General features: G+C 40.5%; 1 protein-coding gene across 1 annotated transcript in view; it reads right to left on the bottom strand.

Annotated features, from left to right (window-relative positions):
• The window catches only part of LOC111326294 (fibrocystin-L), a 48944-nt gene that overhangs the window by 14044 nt on the left and 12405 nt on the right, over positions 1-22495 (bottom strand). The window contains exons 13-44 of the mRNA XM_088753410.1: positions 21827-22078; positions 21652-21736; positions 21271-21543; positions 20549-20880; positions 18656-18944; positions 18259-18558; positions 17556-17833; positions 16161-17244; positions 15809-15873; positions 14713-15322; positions 13559-14373; positions 12717-13392; positions 11714-12292; positions 10803-11282; positions 9993-10286; positions 9768-9918; positions 8894-9417; positions 8033-8360; positions 7679-7919; positions 6766-6943; positions 6424-6675; positions 5859-6044; positions 5102-5408; positions 4638-4855; positions 3577-3924; positions 2594-3208; positions 2228-2386; positions 1922-2128; positions 1296-1622; positions 831-1074; positions 519-745; positions 125-350 (exon numbers count right to left, since the gene is read on the bottom strand). Coding sequence (XP_088609536.1) covers positions 125-350; positions 519-745; positions 831-1074; positions 1296-1622; positions 1922-2128; positions 2228-2386; positions 2594-3208; positions 3577-3924; positions 4638-4855; positions 5102-5408; positions 5859-6044; positions 6424-6675; positions 6766-6943; positions 7679-7919; positions 8033-8360; positions 8894-9417; positions 9768-9918; positions 9993-10286; positions 10803-11282; positions 11714-12292; positions 12717-13392; positions 13559-14373; positions 14713-15322; positions 15809-15873; positions 16161-17244; positions 17556-17833; positions 18259-18558; positions 18656-18944; positions 20549-20880; positions 21271-21543; positions 21652-21736; positions 21827-22078 — 11150 coding nt within the window. The remainder of the gene's footprint in view (positions 1-124; positions 351-518; positions 746-830; positions 1075-1295; positions 1623-1921; positions 2129-2227; positions 2387-2593; positions 3209-3576; positions 3925-4637; positions 4856-5101; positions 5409-5858; positions 6045-6423; positions 6676-6765; positions 6944-7678; positions 7920-8032; positions 8361-8893; positions 9418-9767; positions 9919-9992; positions 10287-10802; positions 11283-11713; positions 12293-12716; positions 13393-13558; positions 14374-14712; positions 15323-15808; positions 15874-16160; positions 17245-17555; positions 17834-18258; positions 18559-18655; positions 18945-20548; positions 20881-21270; positions 21544-21651; positions 21737-21826; positions 22079-22495) is intronic.

Raw genomic sequence — 22495 nt, forward strand, 5'->3', positions numbered from 1 at the left:
TTAATTTTGGGGTGAAACAATATAAGGAGAAGTCTTTGAAATTAGCATAGAAAATCATTAAAAGTATTCTTTGATTATGTGTCGAAAGTGAGTTGTCTACTACAAAATGCTTTGAAATTCTTACCATTGTTCACGGTCACTATGTCCCAGCATGGTTACGGTGCGGTTGAGTTTATCAACCATCACCAGCTTGGGTTGAATTTGAAAAGGAACAGTTTCGTTAGCACCACGAGGTTGTTGTACTATAACAAGTCGAAGAGGTATCAGGTAATCATGCACCAGACTGGACTTGTTGCCTTCTTTCATCATTTCGACTTGATCAAACCGCCATGTTCCATTCTTTGGTCCGGCTGATAGAGAAGGTACGAGTTAAATCATTAAACTTTTTTTTGTTATTGTTGTTGAGGTTTTTTCATCTTTTATTTATTTTTAGCTATTTATTTATTTCTTTTGTACGGAGGACCTATTGCTGTTGCAGTGCTCCAGATCTCCCTAAAAGCCCATTGAATATTACCTACCATCTTCGGGTGTCGCTCGTTTCCATCCTTCCGGCAGTTTTCGTGGAGGCTCGGGATCTGTGACCTTAATCGATAAAATGTCCAAATCAAGGGAGGAAGCCATGTGCCCTGTTTGTGCTGCCTCCACAATTTTGGAAGCTATGGACTGGAGACCAATGTACTGACCAATGGGGCTCTTCGAAGGTGAGGCTGTGGTTGTCGCGGTAACAAAAGGAGGACTAGTAAACCTGTACAGAAAAAGAAAGGGCAAAGAATTATATGATAGTTATTTGGTATTTAAATAATACTGAGGTTGGTGCGCAAGTGACTTACGTGGAATTTCCAGGGGAAAATGTTTCCTCAGGTGTGTAAGAAATGTGACGTTCTGGCGGGTCGCCTATTTCGATAGTGACTGTCATCACCTCATCATCCGAAGCTCTTCGTCGTCTCCGGTTTTTCCCGGCGGCATTTACGATCTCGACCACGCGAATGCGAGATTCGTCGATATTAAGGAGTGAAGCCAGATTCTGAATTAAATTTTTTTCGAAGAAGTCATTAAAATGGACAGGCCTGCTTCCTAGAAAATACAAACAAAAAAGTAATGGATAAATTAGAATTTTGAGATCTATACATATTATTCCTTAAATAGTCGATAAGTACAATGCTATCGTTATCCTTACATAGATACCTCAGCCCTTCATTTATTGCGGAAAATTCAGATAATAGGATTTACACAAAAGTAATTTCAACTGTTGTGACATGATATCCACGTTCACCTACAATAACTTAGATACTCACCGAGCTTAACTTGTACAACTGGAGCAGTTCTTATGTCCAAAGGGACATTTCCTTTGACTAACACATAAAGCAGTTGGCTTTCTCGATCGTAGTAGTTGGCCCCACTGATGCTATTTAATGTCGGCTCAAACTGGCCATCCGGGAGCTTAGGATCTTTCTTTTTGTAGCTGAAGTTTTTCTCGTCGAGTTTTGCGTTAGTTGGGAATATGAAGGCGCCTGCGCGATATACGTCCAACCGCTGAGATGTGGTGTACCTAATAGCAACTCGAAGAGCTTGGGAGCTGTTGGCGTTTAGCAACATTAGGCGAAGGCTTTGCGGATTAGTGCCTGAGAAATATAAGAAATTAATGCACCGAGAAATATAAAATGTCTTTCTTTACCGGAATTAAAAACCTGCGTTTAAAGAAAGTAGGAAGAAAATGAGAAAAATATTACAAAACATTTTATCAGACCATAGCGTGAACAAAGTGGACGATAGTGGGATAAAAATTCTCATTTGGAAATTCGAAAACAAACCAAAAAATTTCCTCCTTTAAACGAATGTGTCTTGCGAAGATCAGTCCTCGTAATTCAAGACAAAAAAAGATCATGATAAAGTGTTTTCGTTTATTGAAGGAGTTTCTTACCAGTGAAATAAATGGTATAGCTTTGTTGTGTTGCCACGATTGAGAAAAATGTCGATATTCTCTCCATGCACGCGTATCCAAAGCAACAACCATGATCCATGGGTCCGTTAAGCAAATCTGTGTATCCATTGGACGATAAGGCAACTGGAGACAGCCTGCGAAGCTCTGTGTCAGCGTCCAAGCTCTCGATTATGAACATGTGATAGTCTAGGTAGACGGTAGAAATAAAAAAAGAATTTTATTTCATAATTTCGCCTTTGTTGCAATTTTCCGATGAACAAAACAATTTACGTTTTTAATTCTCACCCAGCTTGCTGCATTTGTATCCATTCCATGCAGCATTCCATGAACAAAAACTCTGCGCACGCGTTCCTCGTACAATCCCATGATGCGGTGCCACAACAGATGCGTTCAACTGCGAACCGTCTGGTGACGTAAGTAAGGCTCGAGGCATGCGGTAATCCCCTGAAATCGAATGTGTTATTCACTGTTTTTTTTGTTTCTCAAGGCAAAAATTGGTATAACCTAAAAACTACACTTTACATGATACAAGTTTTGGATTAGTTAAGTAACTGGAATTAAGTTTTCTTAATCAATTTGCCAAATTCACTTTGTTTCTAACAGTGGTAACTAACAAAAAAAAAAAACGCAAAACGCAAAACGCTGTATTACCCAGTCCTCTTCGCGAGTCCCCATTCCACTCGTATTCAGCCTTGGAAATGACACTTCCGCCGGAAGTACCAGTGAGAGTTCCGTCAAGATCCTTAAGCAAAACATGCTTAGCTCCATCACAATCCATATCAATACAGTCAGATGGGTTTATCCAGGCGATATTTGATGGTGGTATATAAATTAACTTATCATAATCAACATTATGTAAGGAAATGCCGCGTATTTCGACTGGATGGAATGCATCTGGGGACTTTGGATTGGTTGTGAATACCACACTGTCATGTCCACACTTGGTTCCAAAATAGGCAAATCCAACGTCAGTTAGTCTTACAACTCCCTGTATTGCTGGATAAGCGTTAATGCCGTGCCAGGCTTTCTCAGGAGCCAGGCCGGGTCCCGATGCAAACGTTGAGAGCATGAAAGCTGTGTTACCGCCCCCTTTGTAACGCGGCGCGCGGACTTGGTCGGTGATATGAGAGTTTCGAGGCGCTACCAAGTCACTCGCACACTGAAAGCTTGGACTGGTGCCAACTAGTAGAACTCGATCAAGATGAACAAACTTGTTAGCGGTTACGTGGGAAAGCGCAGGTGGTCTCCAAACATTTAGCAGGATTCCTGGAAATGGAAATATCAATCTAATGGCATTTTAACAAAAATGCAAATGTTACGTAAAAATAATTTACTGATTGCATCGTATCATGAGTGGTACCATGAAATAAAAAGTCAAATGCAGATTGATTCGATTTCAGGCAAATGTTTGAAAACAACTCAGTAATTTCTTTCAAATTGACCTTCCTAAATAAAACTTGCCTCAGGTCAGTTTTTATTTCATAAGTATTGACTCTTTAGCTCTACCAGAATTACCCTAAAAAAGAAGTTTGCGAGTGACCGTCTGTTAGCAACCATGTAAAAAAAAAGGTTTGAGATAAGAGCAGTAATATCTAACCTGTTAAAAAAAAACCTTATGTTAACAAGTTCGTTACCGATATTATTATCCACTACGACTGTATCCTGTAAAATAACTCGAGATGTTGGGAAACCAAACACGCCAAAATCCCAGCTTTTCCAAACGACAAAATTAGCAATCTTAAGACAATCAGGCAGACCGTCAGAATAGCCAATATGTATCCCGTGGAGGGCAGTGTGGGCAGTGTTACCCTTCCAGCCTCCATCAGGGCTGTCACCATAGCAGGTCTCCCCCCGGATGTGGAACCCAATCCTTTCACTCCCCGCTGCGGCGTTGTCTCGGAGAACGATGGAAGAGGCTTTGCTGATGTCAAATGACGCGTGCCAGAGTTTATTGTTAACTTCATGTCTCCCTTTGTAAGTTGCTGCAATGCAGAAGAAATCCACGTCACATGAATAAAGAGTTCGATACAAATTGCGGTGTCTCACTAATCAAATCTAACCAGTTTTCACTTTCGAAAACTTTACCAGTCAATTACTGGATATTCGAGAACTTTCAAGAACATTCCTAGACTTTTGTAAATACGGTTGTAGCAGCTAGATCTTTACAAGTGCAGCGAATAACTTTTCATAGTTGAGAGGCAATGGAGGTTGTGTTAAGGTGAACTTCACCGGATCGTCGAAAATGGGTATTATACAAAATCCATAGTTTGAACGTAAGAAAATAATGGTTACTCTCGCAATATTGTATCATATTAACTCAAGTTTCGATCTTTTTTTCTCTCTATGCTTATTTAGTATAATTTCAGAGCTGAGCAAAGAGTTTCCAGCTATCTGATTGGTCGAGCGGTTTCTTATATGACGCTATATAAACCGCTTTACGCGGTTTATATAAAATGTTAAAATAAAATGTTAATAAATGTTCCTAAAATGTTATGATTTTAGAAATTTCTCTGTTGTTCAGCTCTGAAATTATACTATAAAAATTATATCGCCTCAGGTTCGGTGAATATTGTCGAATAGCCCCCTCGACTTCGTCTCGGAGATTATTCGACGATATTCATCTCGCCTTCGGCGAATAATTATTAAATGTTAACTACTTAGCCTGTGATTCAAATTAATCTGTTTCTCGATTTACCTGGTGAAACGCTCAACACCGCCAAGTTACGAAGAACTTTATTATTTGTTCCCCAGACTCTCACGGATGAGCCTACTGTGTGATGAATTACGTTATCGACGACAATTAACTCGTGTGTTCCAAATACACCAATGGCGGTGTTGAAGCCATCATGGAATGAATTACCCCGGATGTAGGATGACTTCAGATTGCCAACATCCAGGAACGCCAGACAATATCTACAATTGGAAGCAAAATGCATTTTTTGTTGTCGTATGGTAATGATATACATGTACGAGCAGCGTTTAAAGTAGATTTTTACGTTATGTCTCGCTGCACGGAAAGTATATTACGCACAACATTTCCCGTTTTTCCTACCATCTTAAAACCTTGCAGCACATTGAGGAAAAATCGGTTCTTAAAACATCACCTTTGTGTATAAGATTCGCATTCGTATCTAACAATCGCGGTTTCCATTCAGTTACCTTGGATCAAAATAGTCACTCCATCCTTCCTGACCACAATGATGAAATTCCACATTCTCCATACGAAATCTCCTGTTAGATGAAACCATGCCATTAAACGAGCCAATCAACACGCGACTACCGAAAGACTGTTTCTCAAGAACGTGGCCAGCGTCATCAGCGCCCTTGATCACAATGTTTCTTGTCAGTAGACCCACTTCAGCGGCTAGAGAATAGTTCCAAGTACCCGTGCGGTACGATTCAGCGAGGTGTCTGTATTTAAGGGTGTTGTTCAGCTGAAGGGTCTTCCGATCAGGAAAGACGTAAACTGGAGAAGGAAAGGAAACCTTAATTATTTACTGGAATTAAAATTCGAGGGTCATTCTATAATTGCACGAGATGTTTAAGTCTTCATTCTAGATTTTCTCGCAGATGCAAAAGAGATCACTTATTCTCCATCTTGAACTGTGGAGACGGATTGAAAATAGATCTGTTATAAAAGTTGAGATAAACTAAAGTGTCAAATTTTCATTCATAGCTCATCCTATTCCACTCTTTAGGAGCCCTAAACCATTATCTGAATGCGATGTAATGTGGAGATATAGGCCGAGTACTTCGGTTTATTAGGACGATAATGTTTACCGTTACGAAACGAAATGTTGTGTCGTATGATAAGAGTAACAGCACAAGAAAGGGATAAAGTCGACAAACCGGCACTTAATTTTTCCACAGAATTTCCCAATTTTTAGATCTGAAGCAATAAACACAGTTTGTTTACCTATGGTATGGATTTCTGTGTCGTAAGGTTCATAGGAGGTTGGTGCAATCACAATCTTTTCCCCTGGATTCCAGTCCACTTCCTCTTGTAAAGAAATTATGCTACTTCCTGGGTCAGCAGTTTTACTCAGTCGCGTCCAGTACACTGTTCTATTCAGACCGTGCATTTCCAGATTCCCAAAAATAGCTGGGTGAGAGGAGGGTATCAAAAATTAGTTTAAGAGTAACTTGAAGTAAGAATTTACTCCTTTGATTTATTATATATTGGCGGCAGGATTTCATGGCATGGGAAACTAAACGAATGTAGTATGGTTGACCGAAGTTGTAGTTTTATGTCCTCCGATGTAATTGGTTAGAGTTTAATGAAGAGTGCATCAATCATAGCTGATGGAAACCAGCGAATTACATCGGAGTATCAAGCTTCCTAAAGCGACGTGAGGTCCGTTGACGTCATCTCCTGACTGGCAGTATATAGTTGAAACGTCGAGATCCACACTGAAACTGTGAAATTGGCGAGACAAACAATGATACTCCAGATAGTGGATAGCTAGTTCATCAACACTTACCAATGGCTTTGGAGCCGATGTTAGGACCACCTTGAATTGGAATGTCTGGAGTATCCCAATTTCCGTTTAAGTTTATAAGTACATTGCCTGTCATTGGTTGATCTTCCCAGCCAATGATAAGGTTTCCTTCTTCACCAATCACAATGTACGTTGCATTTAGAACAAAGTCCATGTAAGGTTCCAGTTCAAGGGTGCCGTATATGAAGAGTTTTCTCATGTCGGGAATTTCGGTATCCGCTACCATCCACCAGTCTAAATCAGACCGAAATTAACAATGAGAAGATGTATATATTTACCTATTTCGATAATAAGGTCACTTTCAGTGAGAATCATGTCACTTACGTTTTTGTATGATGACGTCTTCACCATCTTGTGGAAGCTGTTTGTTGTAGCCTCCGTGTCCAGGAATTGTCCCATACCAGGCTTCCGGGTCTGACCATCGCAGATATTCAAGGGGACGTTTCTCAGGGGGTGGGGGTGGAATGGGTTTGACACAGTTCTTGAAAAAGCAGCGGTAAACCTATGAAAGTAAAGCGTTGCTTTGAAGCTTTTTTATCGCAAAAGGATCCACTGCAAATAGGAAGTAAAATCTAGATTGAGATAACTAACTATTGTTGTTACCAAAGTTATTTTCTGTTGAATTAAATTGGCGAATGCTTAAGTCGCAAAGTTGATTACAAGTTTAAAGATCCCAAGTTAGTCTAAACGAATAACAATCTTTGAAATGCGTTTGCTTTCGTGTTTAAGGCATGATTTAATTTCCCAGGTTAGTTTCACTACACCACTCTCATACATGTAACTTGATTGATAAAAGTCGACGTACAGTTCAAGTGAAAGGATTTTGTTTTCCTAATCAGTTTTTAGCCTTGCAAAGCGCGTCTTATTTTTCTACAAGGCTATTAAATAAATTGAACCCACCCAAAACGCTTTTTCTTCTCACATCTGAGATTCAGCGCAAAGAATCTTTATCGGAGAAGTGATTAATGATTTGTTTGTTTAATTTTTAAATTGTCGCCTAAAATCTCTAAACAATGTTACGCAAAATCCTTTTTTTTTATCTTCTTTCTTTTTATCCTTCTCGGTTTTCCTTGGTTAATCCTAATCTCGTTGATGTCCTCAACCCAAGCAGACGATTAGTTTACTTTAAGTTTCCTTCTGTTTAATGGTAATTGTCTATAACGCCAATGCGACGCGAAATATCACGACCTTTACTTTTGATAAAACATTGAACATGCACCCTAACTAATATACTCACCTGCATTTTTATGCCTAAGTCGATGAGTCCAACTTCCAGCCTTCCCTTTCCTGACACAATATATGTTAGTCTTTTGGTTTCATTATTGTAGAACCAGTCACCATTTGACGAATTCTCTGGAGACGGTAGACCACTAGACATGTTGATATACCTGCCAGTTGTTGAAATGATATCTGGAAGCTGTTTCATGGGGTGAGTCATCCAGACGTAGTCCTGGGCACCAAATTCGTAGAATACAGCGCTAAGATTCAGAAATAGTAAAAAATATTCAGCGAATGAAAGTATGTGAAACATTACTTGCATGGCCTTGTTAACACAAGGACCACATCATAGTATTTTCAGTTTCATCGTTACCTGTACGAAATGTTTGTGAGTTGAAGAGCGTTGTCAAAACTAAAATTATAGTTTTGTCCGAGAATAATAGTTGCCATCCAACCTTGATCGTGAGTGAGCCTCATAAACCTCCAGGGGATATGGCTTGTTCCATGTTCATTTGTTAAGAGAGCGTCACGATAGAGCAAGGAACTGGGGAATGGATTGTTCCAAGCCATACGGCGGAAACGCATGGTCGAGTCACACACACTTCCGGAAATGCCACTTACACTCGCGGAAGGAGACTGGAAACAGTGCTTTGGGGGAAGATTGGGATTTGATGGAAGAATGCTTCCACCACCAGATAAACCTGTTGTTAACAGGAAATAGTAATATGTTATACCCAATGATCCACCTTGAGTTTGCTAGCCAAAAACATCAATAAGCACTCTATCAGGCAATAGAGAATGAACTTTGATCATGCAAATGAGAAATTACAAAAATGCAAACATTTGACCGTTTCTCTAAAATCTCGACAAATCTCAGTGTGTCGCATTGTTTCTGCCATGGAACATCACGTGAAATAACTGAGAATATGATTCCTTCGCATCACGGGGTGTATGAAAGCATATTATGACCAATTATTGACAACCATGATCCCTCACTGGAGACCAAAACGATAAGACGAGTAAAAACTGTTGAAATTCATGCGAGTTGCATCAAGAGAAAATATTGGGACATCAATTTCTTTTGGTTGTACCTAGTGGCATTATTGGAAAAACTCCATAAACGCTACTTTACTCTGTTAGAATTAATAGTAGGGATAGGTTTTTAAGCGATCTATTCTAGCTATTAACCTTTTCAAACAGACACTATGAATCTGCATTGCGCTCATTTCCTTACCCGTTAATGTACCATCTAGATCTTCAAATACAGCCTCGTGTTCCCATTTAAAGGCTGCCTTATTTGGTGCACCAACAAAGCCGATTTTTTCAAATCGCGTGGTAAAACCTCCTTGCCTCGCTTCACAAAATGAGCATGCACGCAGAGCAGCGCAAGAGGGCGAATCAAAATTTACAAACGTGGTTCCAGATACAGTGAGTTGCGAAGACTGTGGAGTCACGATCCCTCCCAGAGTGCATGCACCAGGACCTTCGCTTACAGCGCTGTGTCCCACCACAAGGGAGTCTTTCACTAAAGGTCCGTTGTCACCCCAAGGAGCATTCAGATTGGTAAACTCGATTCCAGCCTCAGAATTGTCTATTACTGTGAAGTTGATTGTCTGAATGGCTCCTCCACTTGTGACCTCGAAACCTTTAAGGTTATTGTACGCAAGAAACGTGAAGAACTTGGCTGGTTCTGATATTGAAGAATCGCACCTACCTCCACGCATCGGAAAGTATTCTTTGAAGATCCACAAACCATATCTGACAGAATGAGGTTAAAGGGATACATAGATATAAATTCTACATGACAAAAAAACACTTTTCTTCATATGTTATTTCTTATCCACTAAGCAACTTACATCCTTAATTCGTCATCTCCAGAATTCTGTTTTCTAAGAATTTGAACAATTACCGAGTTTTTGCCAAAGACATGCCAATTAAAAGTGGATTGATAGGTCCTCGAACTCATGATTTGAGGACCAGGCATACGGTGCAATTTTCAGTGAGTGCTGTAAAAATAAACTATGAGAGATGATTTCAACTCTAATAATTTAAGTGCCTATGAGTGTGTTTACTTTCCAGCTTTACTTAAAGAATATGGCTAACATTACCTTCCAAACGAATGAGCAGTGTTATTCTGGAATTCCCCGAGAGGTGATTTCTTTGGACAGACAGAGGTGGTGAATGAAGGGCCCCCAGGGTGTTTGGGTAAGTTGTACCAAAAGCCATGGTGACTTCCACCAGCTGCAGCATTGTGACGAACTTGAAACAAGAGAAACGCAAATTCAACGAAATGTTTGACAAGAAAATTTTCTCAATGATTCTTTTAAACTTACCAGTATTATTAGGGTTTGTCACCCAGAATGTAGCTGGCGTGACGTCAGTTATGAGAAGTGTGCTGGAGGTCTGGACAAAGACTCCTAGGTTATATTGTATCGCATTTCCAGTTTCTATTCCATCCTCTATAAAGAAAGCGTGACCCATGACATGATAAGCAACATTATGTTCGACAAGTAATCCAGTAACGCCATGAATTGTCACGGCTCGGTTGAAGGTGTGATGGATTGAACAGCCACGGACGTATGAGCCGGAGACGTTTCCACTCAGGTGGAAATGAATAGGGTAGCGACCTGGAAGATATAAAAATTTAATTACGTTACATATGGTACTTTACATCACCTGATTAAGTCATCAAAGTAATAGCTATGAAAGCTACTCACAAATTACGTTGCCTCACCAATTCAAAGATGATTCATAAATCGGAACAAATAGGCCTTTTATCCTTTGCTCTCGGATCACATTTACACTTAAATAGTTAATTCCTGGTGAGGGAGACCCTGCAGAACCCAAAACATCAATCCACGTGTAAGGACAACCCAACCCCTATGAAATCTGGTTGTTCTCGTGTCGGAACCTGGCCACAGATGTTAAAGACAGAGGCTCAAATCATTGCACCAAAAGAGATGAACTAAGAAGAGCGTTTCCAGCCGCAAGATAACAAGACTTAACTCGTTTCCCCTGTCATCAACACTCCTAAATGTTTCAAGTGATCTAACATTGTGCACGTCGGTCCTCCCAGACACTCTGAACTTAATTTCAGATAAGACACTTCACCCACGACTATCGAAAGTTAAACTAACTCATACCCAGTCCAAAGGCCTGTCCAGCTTTACGGACCTCCACATAAGATATTCTACCGGTAACCAATCCCTCACTTTGCATCCTTGCGTTAATCATAATTTGTGACCCAAATTGCTCACTTCCCATTGACTTTCCATAGCGACCCTGGTAACAAGTTTGTACTGCAAAAAGGCCTGGATCAAATCCTTCGGGACATTCCGGAATGTTTTCGGTCCATTCGTCGTTTTCTGAACCTTCAACGATGACGTTTCGAGTCAAAAGTCCTACTTCTGCGCGTGTCTCTATTGTTCTTCCGGCTATGGTTTGAACAATAGATATGTGGTTATATTTTACAGGCGGGGTGATGCCAATAGTACGTCCGTCAGGTGACAAGCTCGTTATGTTGAATTCTTCGTTTTCACGCTGGCTGCGACTTGTGGACGCAAGAACTATTTTGTCGCCAATCTCCCATGTCACAGAGTGCTTTAGAATCAGCTGAGTGTCACCTACAGTAATTAAAAATTAGTTTAGGACGGAGTATTTGATCATAACTCACTAGTAATTTCCAAAAAACATTATCTAGGGTCTCTGGGTCTCGGAAAAACACTGAAAGCACGTTAGGGTCTAAAGCTCATTGAACGACGAATTTTAGTAGTAAAGGAAGAAACACATACTCATGCTCGTATAACTTATTAACCCATGCATTCGTCAAAAACTTAATGGAAGCGTATAATTGAAAGTCGCAGCAACCATACTTTCAAATAAAATTTAATGATCTGAAATTCAATTCATTCGGCTACTGCCAAACGCCGTGTTGTCTATTTTTCTAATGTTCTTTATAGCAGTTACAGTTTGACAAGGAATTTTTAAGGGCTTTTAATTGTTGTTTGACTGAATTGCATAAAGTTACAGTTTTCCTCGGGTTTTTCTCACAAACCTGGAACAGCTGTCTTAGCTAAGTTTGTCCACGTGATGGGCACAGCTTTCCCATGCAGATCCAAAGTTCCTTCTCTCACTGCCAAGACTTTGGTTCCAAATATGGGCAACCTCTTATTGTGCATGTGACCATGCAGTATAATCTTAGCTTTGTGTTCAAATGGTGTGTTCTCAGTTCCGACTTGCAGTTTTCCACCGTCAGTAACTAGAATCTTTTCAGAATTTAATGTTACGTCCTTCTCATCGAAAATCAGTTCTCCTCTAATCACTAAAAAAGAGAAAACAGGAGTGTCCACATCGAGAAGGATTGTCTGTCCTTTGGGAATAACAACACCATCTCCTTTTTCTGGTGGGTTTTTGTATCCCCATGTATAAGGCGACGACCACACGTCGATGTATTGAAAATCTGCTCGGTCCTGGGTTGCTATTCCCTTGTCGTCCACCTCCACTCTTACTTGTGTTTCTATCGTTCCTTTTCGTGGTCCTGTTGTGCAGCGGATTTCGGTTTTAGAGAAGTAGGTCATTTCGCAGGGAATTCCAGCAATGAAGACTTTATTTCCGTCTTTATTTGGACTAAATCCTATAAAGAGAGAGAAAAAGGAATGAGTTTCATGGAGTTAGGTTTTCATATTGTATGTTGTGATGATGTTTGTGATGATTGATTCTTAGGGAAACTTAACCAGAGCGATTAACTGAGATATCTACATAGTGGACTCCAAGAGCATGGAGAAAATGGAAAAAATGTCAAATCTCACAACATGGAAGAGATTTCCGAATCACCGACAAGGCTAGCATTTAATTATTGATGATTGTTGGATGTGCAATTTACTAAAGGTATGCACACATTTTAAAAAAAAAATGCTATGAGCCATGCTAGACTTGATGATTCAAAGGAGGAATTGTCTCATCCTCTCTTTGGTGAGGTGATTTGTCTTTTATTTTTTTTAAGGGTATTATTCTGTTAGCATTGCCAAATCACCTCCTTGTAAAGCTTTTCCACTCACCATTTCCTTTTATGGTTAGCTGGGCTCCACCACCAGTCCCACCACGTGACGGGGTCACAGAGGTAATACGTGAGGTGAGAGATTCTCGATATGCAAACAAACCTGACTTTGATGACGACATGTCACTGTCTCCTACCACACTTACAGAGCAGTTGATATCAGGCCTGTCTGCTTGTCTTGTATATGGTGGAACCTCGCAATAAATCTCGTTCAGCGAGCTGTTAACCATCACACAAATATTGTCGCAGATTCTCACAATAGTGGATGAATCAAACCCGTGTCCTTTGATAGACACAATCCTGCCACCTCCAAGCCCGGAATCATTTGGCCAAATACTGTCCAAGGATATTTCATAAAAAAATTTCACTGGTTTTAAAGAAGGATAGGCAGCGAGTCCTTTGCTTTTAACGTGAAGATTAATATTGTAGATCCCTGCCGGACTGTTACCTAGTATGCATGTCACATGCGTTTCACTGCTGGTCTCAACACTGCAAGAGACGTTTGCAACGGTCAGCTGCACGTCAGCTGTATTTGAAGAGAAGCCGGAGCCATAAATGCTGACTGTCTTTCCTCCTTTTCCACGAGCTAGTGATACTGACTTGACATATGGAGTGATAAAAGTTCGGTATGCATAACGGAGACGAGGGAAAGTGATGGAGTTTGCTGTCACTATGACCTGTAGCGTAACATTGAAATACTTTGCATGTTGAATGGAAGAAGTAAGAAATATTTTTTATTTTTTCATTTCTACTTTTCAGTACTTTTTTTATCTCTCAAGGTCAAAACATATTGTGTACGTACACATTCTTTCACTTAAAAACTGTTAAAGGATAGTAGCATACCTCATAGGATCCTGGGTCGTGGGCGGAAGTCCTACAGACAACTTCTGATGACGTCACTCGCACAACACTACAATAGTTAGCTCCAATCCTCACATTGGTGTGGCCAGCGGTAGGATCAAATCCGCTTCCTTTGATTGACAATTCTGTACCGCCCATGATACTTCCCTCAGTCGGTGTTATACTCGACACTACAGCAAGGCTATTAATCATATCTGAAGCTCCGGCCTCAAACATAGCAAGGCCTTGTGGTCCGTGGTGAATCTTCAAATTATGCTTCCCTGCCACAACAGGGCCAACCCGGCAAGATGCCGAGTACTGCGACAAAGACGTCACGATGCAAGGGCTATTCCCAATCTTAATTTCCAAATCTGAAGTTTTGCTTGGAAGACCAGAACCGTATATATGGATAGTATTTTCGTCTCCGACAAAAACTGAAGGGGTTACCGAATCTATTCGTGGTGTTTTAGCATCTGAGTAAGTGAAAGTGCAGCTAGAACCACAATTGCTTTCCATTCCGTTGACTTTAACTACGACTGGTAGCACCTGTGAAGCTTTCCCGGCTGCTGTTTGACATTTGAGCTGGGTGTAGCTTGATGCTAAAATCTGACATGGTACTCCGCCCACTTGCACCTCAGGGACCGGAGAGAAACCATCTCCTGTGATGGTAAGAATGGAGCCTCCCATTATGGAACCTGCCTGTGGGGATACAGTATGTATTCTTGGCTGCAGAGTAAATGAAGCATTTTGTTCGTGTTGTACTTTAATGACGGCAAATCCTCTGTTCTTCACACGTAGATAAACACTATGAGGTGAACCTAAGTAAAGAAAACGACTAAAGAGTTGTTACAAACAAAGTTTTCGGTTTGATCAAATAACATGTGAAACCATAATATCGTGTTCATTTCTCGACAAAACATATTTTCCTTGTATAATAAATGGTGTAGACTCACTATTTGAGAGTAACTCGAATTTAAGAAAAAACAAATTCCTGTTGGTGTCAGAAGCGCACATTTCGTCAACCTAAGCTGAAGTCATTCGTCATCAGAATAAAGCTAAACAACTCAACTGACGAGGACTTCGATCAACGTATAACCTCCTAGTTTGTTCTGCAATTGGCATTCAATTCTTACTCCAAAACAACGGCCCCATCTAACCTGAACTCAACTGATTTCTAGTCGTCACCAAGCAGGTTATTTTATCCTCTGCAGAGCTTTGAACCGTACAATCACTGGAGCCAATTTTGACCTCATTCTGGCAATTAATGAGTCCAAAACCTTTGCCTTTTAAGGTAACAAGTGTCGAGCTGGTTCCGCTGTTTGGGATTATTGAAGTCACTTCTGGTGTACTACACTTCCAAAATGTGAAACTATACGAGGAGAGGTTACTTGGTAACGGGTCTGAGGAGATGCATTTTGGTATGCCATTCATCACACCTAACTGACAATCAGAAGAACCAGCATCCGGGAACTTAGGACTCGTCGAGTTATATGGAGCCAAAATTGCTCCAACTTGCACCCTGACGTCCACGGACTTACTCTTGATTTCCTTGACAACAATTTTTCCTTTCATGACAATAGCTCCATAAGGGTCTACTGCCCCACTTGAATAAAAGTATGTTCCGGGTAACTTAAACTGCTTAGTAAAATGGCCACTTTCACTGCGGGAGCTCTTGAACCCTTTTCCATCATACAAAGCGCTAGACGCGTCACGTGTTTGTTGTACACCATAACTCAAGCCTGACAATTCGGGACTTGTCCACTGCCACTGAGAATTGAATTAGAGTCGTATCAATATCTCGAAATCAACTATACTATTATGCTTTTCAGAATTCGCTCAGCAGCACTGGCTAAGAGTTATGTTTCCTAGGCTTTCCCTGAAGAAGGTTCATGTTTTATTTTTTCTTGAATACTACAAATTAACGATTTACCCTACCCTCTTGATATATAATTAATAATAAATTTCTCTTGCAGCTGTTGTGAATTATGTTTTATATTAATTTAGAAATTTTGATATAATTTCCGAAAAACACCCCTGGGTCAATAAATTTATCTAAGTACACACTTTTGCTGAAATGCATTCTGGTGGTTTAGGGGTGATTTGGTTTTCTCAATTTTGTAATCTCCTCTTTCGGCATAAATTGCATCCTTTCAATATTTGACAACTCCGTTTGAAGCTTTAAAGTTTCTTTAAGTTGTGATGTTGTATGATCATTTAATAGGTCAGTGGAGTATCTGAACGACTTTTCAGTACCTTTATAGAGTCACCAGCGTTAATAGCAATCGTTTGTGGATTCCATGCGTATCCAATTCCGTACTCTGCGAAACAAGTATCAATTACATGTCAACAACCAAATCACAATGTCGCTCTAAGGGATGGCGAAAAAAAGATACACAAACGGACCAGAAAGTCAAGGTTGACCGTTTTCAGTTCTCTTACATGGCATATCTCCGAAAGTGCTTAGGTAACCCTTGATAAGTTGACAAGCGCGCACTCATCAGCTAGCTAGATCTAACGGATAAAGAGATCTCCCACTTATACAAATTGCGACCATCGTAAAGTTACTGCACGAGTTCCTGGAGGATAAACAGCAGAGTTCACTTACCAGGATGAATTCCAGTGTTGTCCACTTTGTGAGTGGTAGATGAGGCGTCAGTCTTACAGAGTATTTCTGTGTTTCTACTCGACAAAACGTTACAAGGAACGTCGCCAATAATTACTGAAACAGCTGAAGAATTATCACTGAAGCCACGGCCAGCTACAGTTAGAAGAGTTCCTCCAAAGACTGAGCCTTGCGAAGGAGACACACCAGTGACTTCTAATACGTATTTAAACTTGGGAGGCCTGAAACCCATAGTTGCGTTAACCGCACAGCCCTTTCCGTCAACGCAAATGAGAACGTCATATGTCCCTGGAGCATTTGCGGGAGTAGTGCATTTTATAAGTAAGTCGGAATACAAAGTCACTTCGCATGGACGAGAGCCTATTTTAATGGTCCCTTTTTGGACCCCAAATCCACTTCCCTTAATTAAAATGTCTTCGCCGCCGCTGACACTACCCTCTAAGCTACTCATTGATGAAATCAAAGGGGTAACTCCTGAGTCGTACCAGAAAGAATTTGACAGTGTGCCAATTTTATCACCGGTGGCGACAGTGACGCTGGCGTTACTTACGTCGTGGGGTGTCGTGACGCAAGTTATTTCTGTCAGCTTAATGCTGAGTATGTTACAAACAGAACCACTGATCGTCACGCTACTATTGCCTGGCATCAAACCAAATCCATCACCCGTTATAACAACATATGTTCCTCCTCCGATACTTCCTCTGTTTGGTGTTATCCCGCTCACATAAACCTCATAGCTAAAGTTGATCTGTCCACTAACATGCTTTGCAAAACCCTTATTTCCCACTTTAACGACAACATCGTGTGATCCACCAGACGACTGGCCAGCGGTACACTTAAGGGTTGTTTCACCGATACTTATTACGTGACAGAGAGCTTCACCAATAGTGACGTTGACTTCCTGTGCACTGGTAGAGAAACCACTTCCGGTTAATGTTATAAGTGTTCCTTTGGTTCCGCGTTGTGGAGATATTGTAGAGAGAGTTGGAGTAATCGAAGATGAAAATGTGAAAGAACAATTTCTATTGAAACAGCTTGACGGAATGTTGTCAAACATAACTGTCACCTACAAATAAAACAAGCCCCATGTCAGCCATAAAATAGCATTTGGATGCTTGCTTCTCACAACGGCAGTTTATGCTGGCCGCTAAACTTTTGCCGAGTTTGATAAAATCAGTTATATACTTTGATTTAGTCTTTCAACTCCTGAGAATCAATATGATTTACTTTGCGTTGATTTGCCTTTACACTTGCAAAAAGAATTTGCTCAACGGTAGAAAAAAAATGTTACTCAAAAACTACCCTGACTTGTGTTTTGAATGTTCGTGGCAAGCTTTTTTGGCTTCTGATTTCTTTCCGTTTAGAATCAGTTCTTACCTGAGGCTTTCTTTCAGCTACACGCAGCATATCACCGGGGATTGGCCTCAAAAACAATCCTCCGTCATCGAGTGTAACAGCTTTGACTGACACGTTGTTTCCTGTCAAGCCGTTTCCATCGACTCTGATAGCGGGCTGATCTCCTCCTGTGGTCGCCCATTCTATCGTCCAAGAAAATGACGAACATGTTCCAAAACCTTTGACGCTGACCTTACCGATATCAAAATTGCCTTCCAGAGTGGACTTGAGGTCTTCTGCCGATATGTTGGCAGGAATGCCTAAAGAAAGAGGATAACACAGAAGACAAAGTACTTTCAACAAATATCTACCGTAGAAAAAAGAATGTCTATCGCGCATTATAAAATAACTGAGAAACTAATAGTACCCCGTTTGGTCAAAAACGTACCGTTTATTGCACAGGTAAGTCACTCGTCACCGGCTAGTGATTTATAAAGCTTTCTCGTTTTCTCCCAACATTACGCTAGTAAACTGATAAAAGTGTGGTCGACTGCTTAATTTAATTGTAATTTTGGTCAGAATAATGAAGTGATCGATAGACCACCATCACCAAATCAAAATTACAAAACTGCAAAACAGTAATATGTCAAAATCGATCGTAAAACCGACACTGAAGATAAAAAACGTCGACTTAATAACAACTGATCCTAAAAACTAACAATAGGATAGAAAAAAGTACAGTTACCTTTCACTTTATAATTTTCCAAGAAGATGTCGAAAGTCCCTCCTATTGGAGGAGTAGCAGCTTGAAAACGTGACACAGAAATGCTTGCGTCCTCGGTGGAGTTAGTCGGCCTGAATACCGCCTGGTCGGATGTGGCGTTACCACCGACCAATATTGCATCTGCAACCTGCAGTAGCTCAAAACCAGTTCCGCAGCATGATGGAGTCATTGACACAGACCAGACACTCGGTCCCAGACTCTGCACATCCACGGATTCTATGATGTTCCCCCCTGGTTCGGAAGCGTGGAGAAGTCTTTGTACTAAAGTAGAAAAATAGTAAACATATTGATAAATTCTTTCTAATTATTCCTGAAAATAAAACGCCGCTAAAGTAATTGATAAACTACTCAAACCTACCCATTACCGGGTCACTCCATATGAAAACGTCGTCGAATGAAACATCTGCTTTCAAATCACGTGATACACTGATAACTTCAACGTATATCTTATAACGCAAATCAGCCTTTACGTTTACATCATGTAAAACCCTATCATGAACATTTATACACAGCTGATGCCATTTTCCATCCGGGATAGTAACAATGCTGTACTTCCTCCACGACTGCTGATCAGCGCCAAACTTGTCTGTATATGATATCCGGAAATCGATAAAGTCCTTCATCTTTCCTTTATACGAAAAACAGAGCTGCCGAAAAATAAGTCAAAGTTACACACTATTGACAATATCGTCAAGCTCAGCTATTGTTTTCAATTAATCTGGTTTTGTGCTGTTATTTAATGATATTAGAAAGACATTACCCTGCTTTTTAAAAGAGCTTTAAAGACACCGATGACAGTGCGCCAAAACACACGAATAACAGTAAACCATGGTGCTGTAAGGAGTTATATGTAAACTCTCGACCTCATAGCCTGTCGAAGACTAGCCGTATGGCAGTCGAAACGTTGCGATCGATAAAATTTGATAGCCTGCCTCTGCATCGTGAGAAAAACGATTAAACGTCCATTAAACTAAAGATATTGCGATAAACCATAACATTTTCCATAATATTTTTCTTACTGACTGAGTGGCAGGGCCGGACGGGAAATTATTTGGCTCGAGGTCATGACTTAGGGACCGAGCGCAGCGAGGTCCGTGCCCCATGACCGAGAGCCAAATATTTCCGTCCGGCCCGACCAAAGTCAATCAATAAGCATTTTATCATACGACCAAAAACCCGATAGACGGGCACACACACTCAAAAAAACTGGAAGTGCACAACTTTATTTTTTTCGAGTCAGAAAAAGAAATTCCGAATGAAAAGCGCGACTTCTCTCATTTCTGTTTTCCTTTAAGTTTTTGCAACAAAGCGACGTGAGGGCAGCAGGGCCAGAAGGATTTTTCCGGACCGGTTCAAGTCAACCCGTCCGGCCCTGCACACTTCAGCTTCCACTATGGTTTTCTTTGGGACTGCGCGAGCGGGGCCGGACGGGTCACATGATGAGAGAACATTACGGGACTAAACGTCCAATCGTCCATGGTCGAAAATTACTTGTCCTCATTTGAGATATGACATTTTCTCAAATGTGTCATTGGCAAACGCCAAGCACAAATTAAATTTTTGGTTATACATAAGCCATTGTCAATGGATTAATTGTAAGATAATTCATTTTTAGCATGGTTGTCAGTCAGTGATTCAATAGAATTCTAGGTCTACATCGCAGACGACATCAGCCGCGTGGCAGCCAAATAAGCTCTGTAACTAAATGATCTAAAGCCAGGTTTGCAAAACGGTTTTTATAGTCAGATCATACCTATTTGAACTACTGTGACGATGAATGTACCAGCTAAAGATGGTTTTAAGAAGGAGGAATCGTCCTACAGAATGCCACAATCATGGACAATCAAGCCAAGAAGATTTCATGTGCGAACAGAGTCAACATGAACGTCCACAGGAAAAAAATAAATTGTAAATTTTCGATAACAGTTTCCATCTTATCAGTTTGCTATTGTTGCGTCAGGTCACATTTTTAGTTCTTATGCCAACGTCTCGGTCTCAGTGCTGATAGCATATATTAGCATATATTAGCATATATTAGCATATATATATTTTATCCCCATCAACAAAGAAGAGGTAGAAAGGAAACCTTTTGTTTCCATTGCTCAAAGATCTCAGGGTTTACATTGTAGCGCCCGTGTAGGATTCGTTTTAAATCAGCCATTTTATCATTACCATTTTTTCATCCGGACCACATTCCAGAAGGGCGTTAAATAAAATTCAAGTTTATCGGTAACAGTAGGCAGATACGTACTTGTTCATATCGAGCAACATCGTAGCCTTGTAAGATTCTTCCCCATTTGTCCTTTGTCTGGCCACCAAAGAAAATATACTTAGGGTTCTTCAAAGAAAACCGACCGCAATTTGCTGTTTGTTTCAGCACCCGTTCACCGTATTCGGGGCCCAAGGATGGAGTTTCAAAACCGTTATAATAATAGGCGCGGTCTGGAGGTGTTTGGTAGCTACAGTGCCAGCCAATCATATCCAGGAGCTGTCGTTTGACGTCATTTTCTGTTGCATTTATGTGCATGTTTCCTGATATTCTTCCAGCCAAAGAAAGCTTCCAGAAATAGTTACCTGGGACCCCTGAGAGAAAGGGAAAGGGGCTCAATGATTAACAGTAGCATATTATAGCAGACGCATACCCAATCGCTATCTACGTGTTTCGTGACAAGAGAAGAATGGATACGAGGATGAATTGAGACGAGCGGGGAAAAGGCAAAGGAAAAGATACGGCTGTTTGTTTTTCCTTTATCATCTCCTCCTTCAAAACCTCAACCAAACGTGTATAAAAAACTTTTTTTTCGAATTTTTTGCAAATGAAAACAAAACATGAAGAAATAATTGAAAGAATAAAACAGGGCTCATTTAGGTGCTTGCGGAAGTATTTTACAGTCGTAGGTAACAGCCTTAAATTTGTTGAACGGTGAGGTTTTCCACTTGATGCCATCGTTTTGAGACATTTTTGTTTCTTACCTTTCTGTGCTCGTGTAATATTAACCCATGTTACATTGGATCGCAACATGTTTGTGTTTTGGGGATCCTTGAAGAGAAAAGTAACTCGATAGGAAGTGGACTTGTTGTTGGCCACTAGTTCAGTTACATCAACTTCTCCCTGTTTCCTGATGCTTGTGAGATTGTTGATTGCACACTGAAGCATTTTAGCGGTCATACTGTTCAGCGGCAGTGGAACAGTATTGTCTCCATTGTAACTTAGAAAAAATACTTCCTCATAGAGAGTGTTATTCCCTGAAACAAAAGAAATGATTATCAGGAAATGCTCATAACTATAACTTTGCAAATATGATACCTGGAATCGATTAAACACGTCTATCAAGCGTATTTTAGCTGGTTTACCTTTGGTTTGATTACAAGATCTGATGACATTCACAATTTGCACCTCAAACAATTTCCCGTCATCCCAGCTGGTAATGTTAATCACCTGGTAAGGAGCAAAGTATAGGAGTCAGAAAAGGAAAGTTTCGTGCCCCTGCGGTGAGCTAAGTTCAGACTTGAAATCATTTTGCCTTACTTGTATCTCAGGACGTTTCACGGAATTCAAGAGAATTTGCTGCTTCTCGTTTACTGCCGAGCCAGTTTGCGAATTCACGTGACGCGTGTTCTGCATTTTGACTCCAACCATCAGATGGGATTTGCCGCCACCCTGCACATGAACAGTTTCCAAGTAATAATACTGGCCTTTTCTCAGAGAGACCATCATCGACTTCTGCTCTGGAAAGTCAGACCAACTGGCTGACGCCTTAGGACAGGATGCAATTTTGGTCTAAAGAAAAGATACGAAACCATGGTGTTAAATCATGAAACGCTGAAATAATTTAACCCTTTCCAAGGGCATCAGCAGATCACATCAAGGTGATCATAGGACACAAACTTTAAATTTGTCTGACTTTGAACACCAAAAAGGGGATGGAAATGACGCATAGTTAATGATGAAACTCAATCAATTAGCCTTTGGCTTTTTTAAAACTATACAGGTATCTCTATTATAACATTCGTGAAATAAGTAGCATCATTAATTCTGTGGCAATTAAACGACATCAAGACACTTAGTCTAGTACAACTTGCGGAAGGTATTTTTAACTGGCAACAAGACAAAAAGATCGGCCTCTAGAGATTTCCAGAACATTCATCCTCCTAGTTAAAGAGAGTGGCACCTTCTTCTATTATTTATCTATTTATT

The sequence above is a fragment of the Stylophora pistillata genome, chromosome 1, assembly GCF_964205215.1.
Source record: "Stylophora pistillata chromosome 1, jaStyPist1.2, whole genome shotgun sequence".
NCBI classification, from domain to species: domain Eukaryota; kingdom Metazoa; phylum Cnidaria; class Anthozoa; order Scleractinia; family Pocilloporidae; genus Stylophora; species Stylophora pistillata.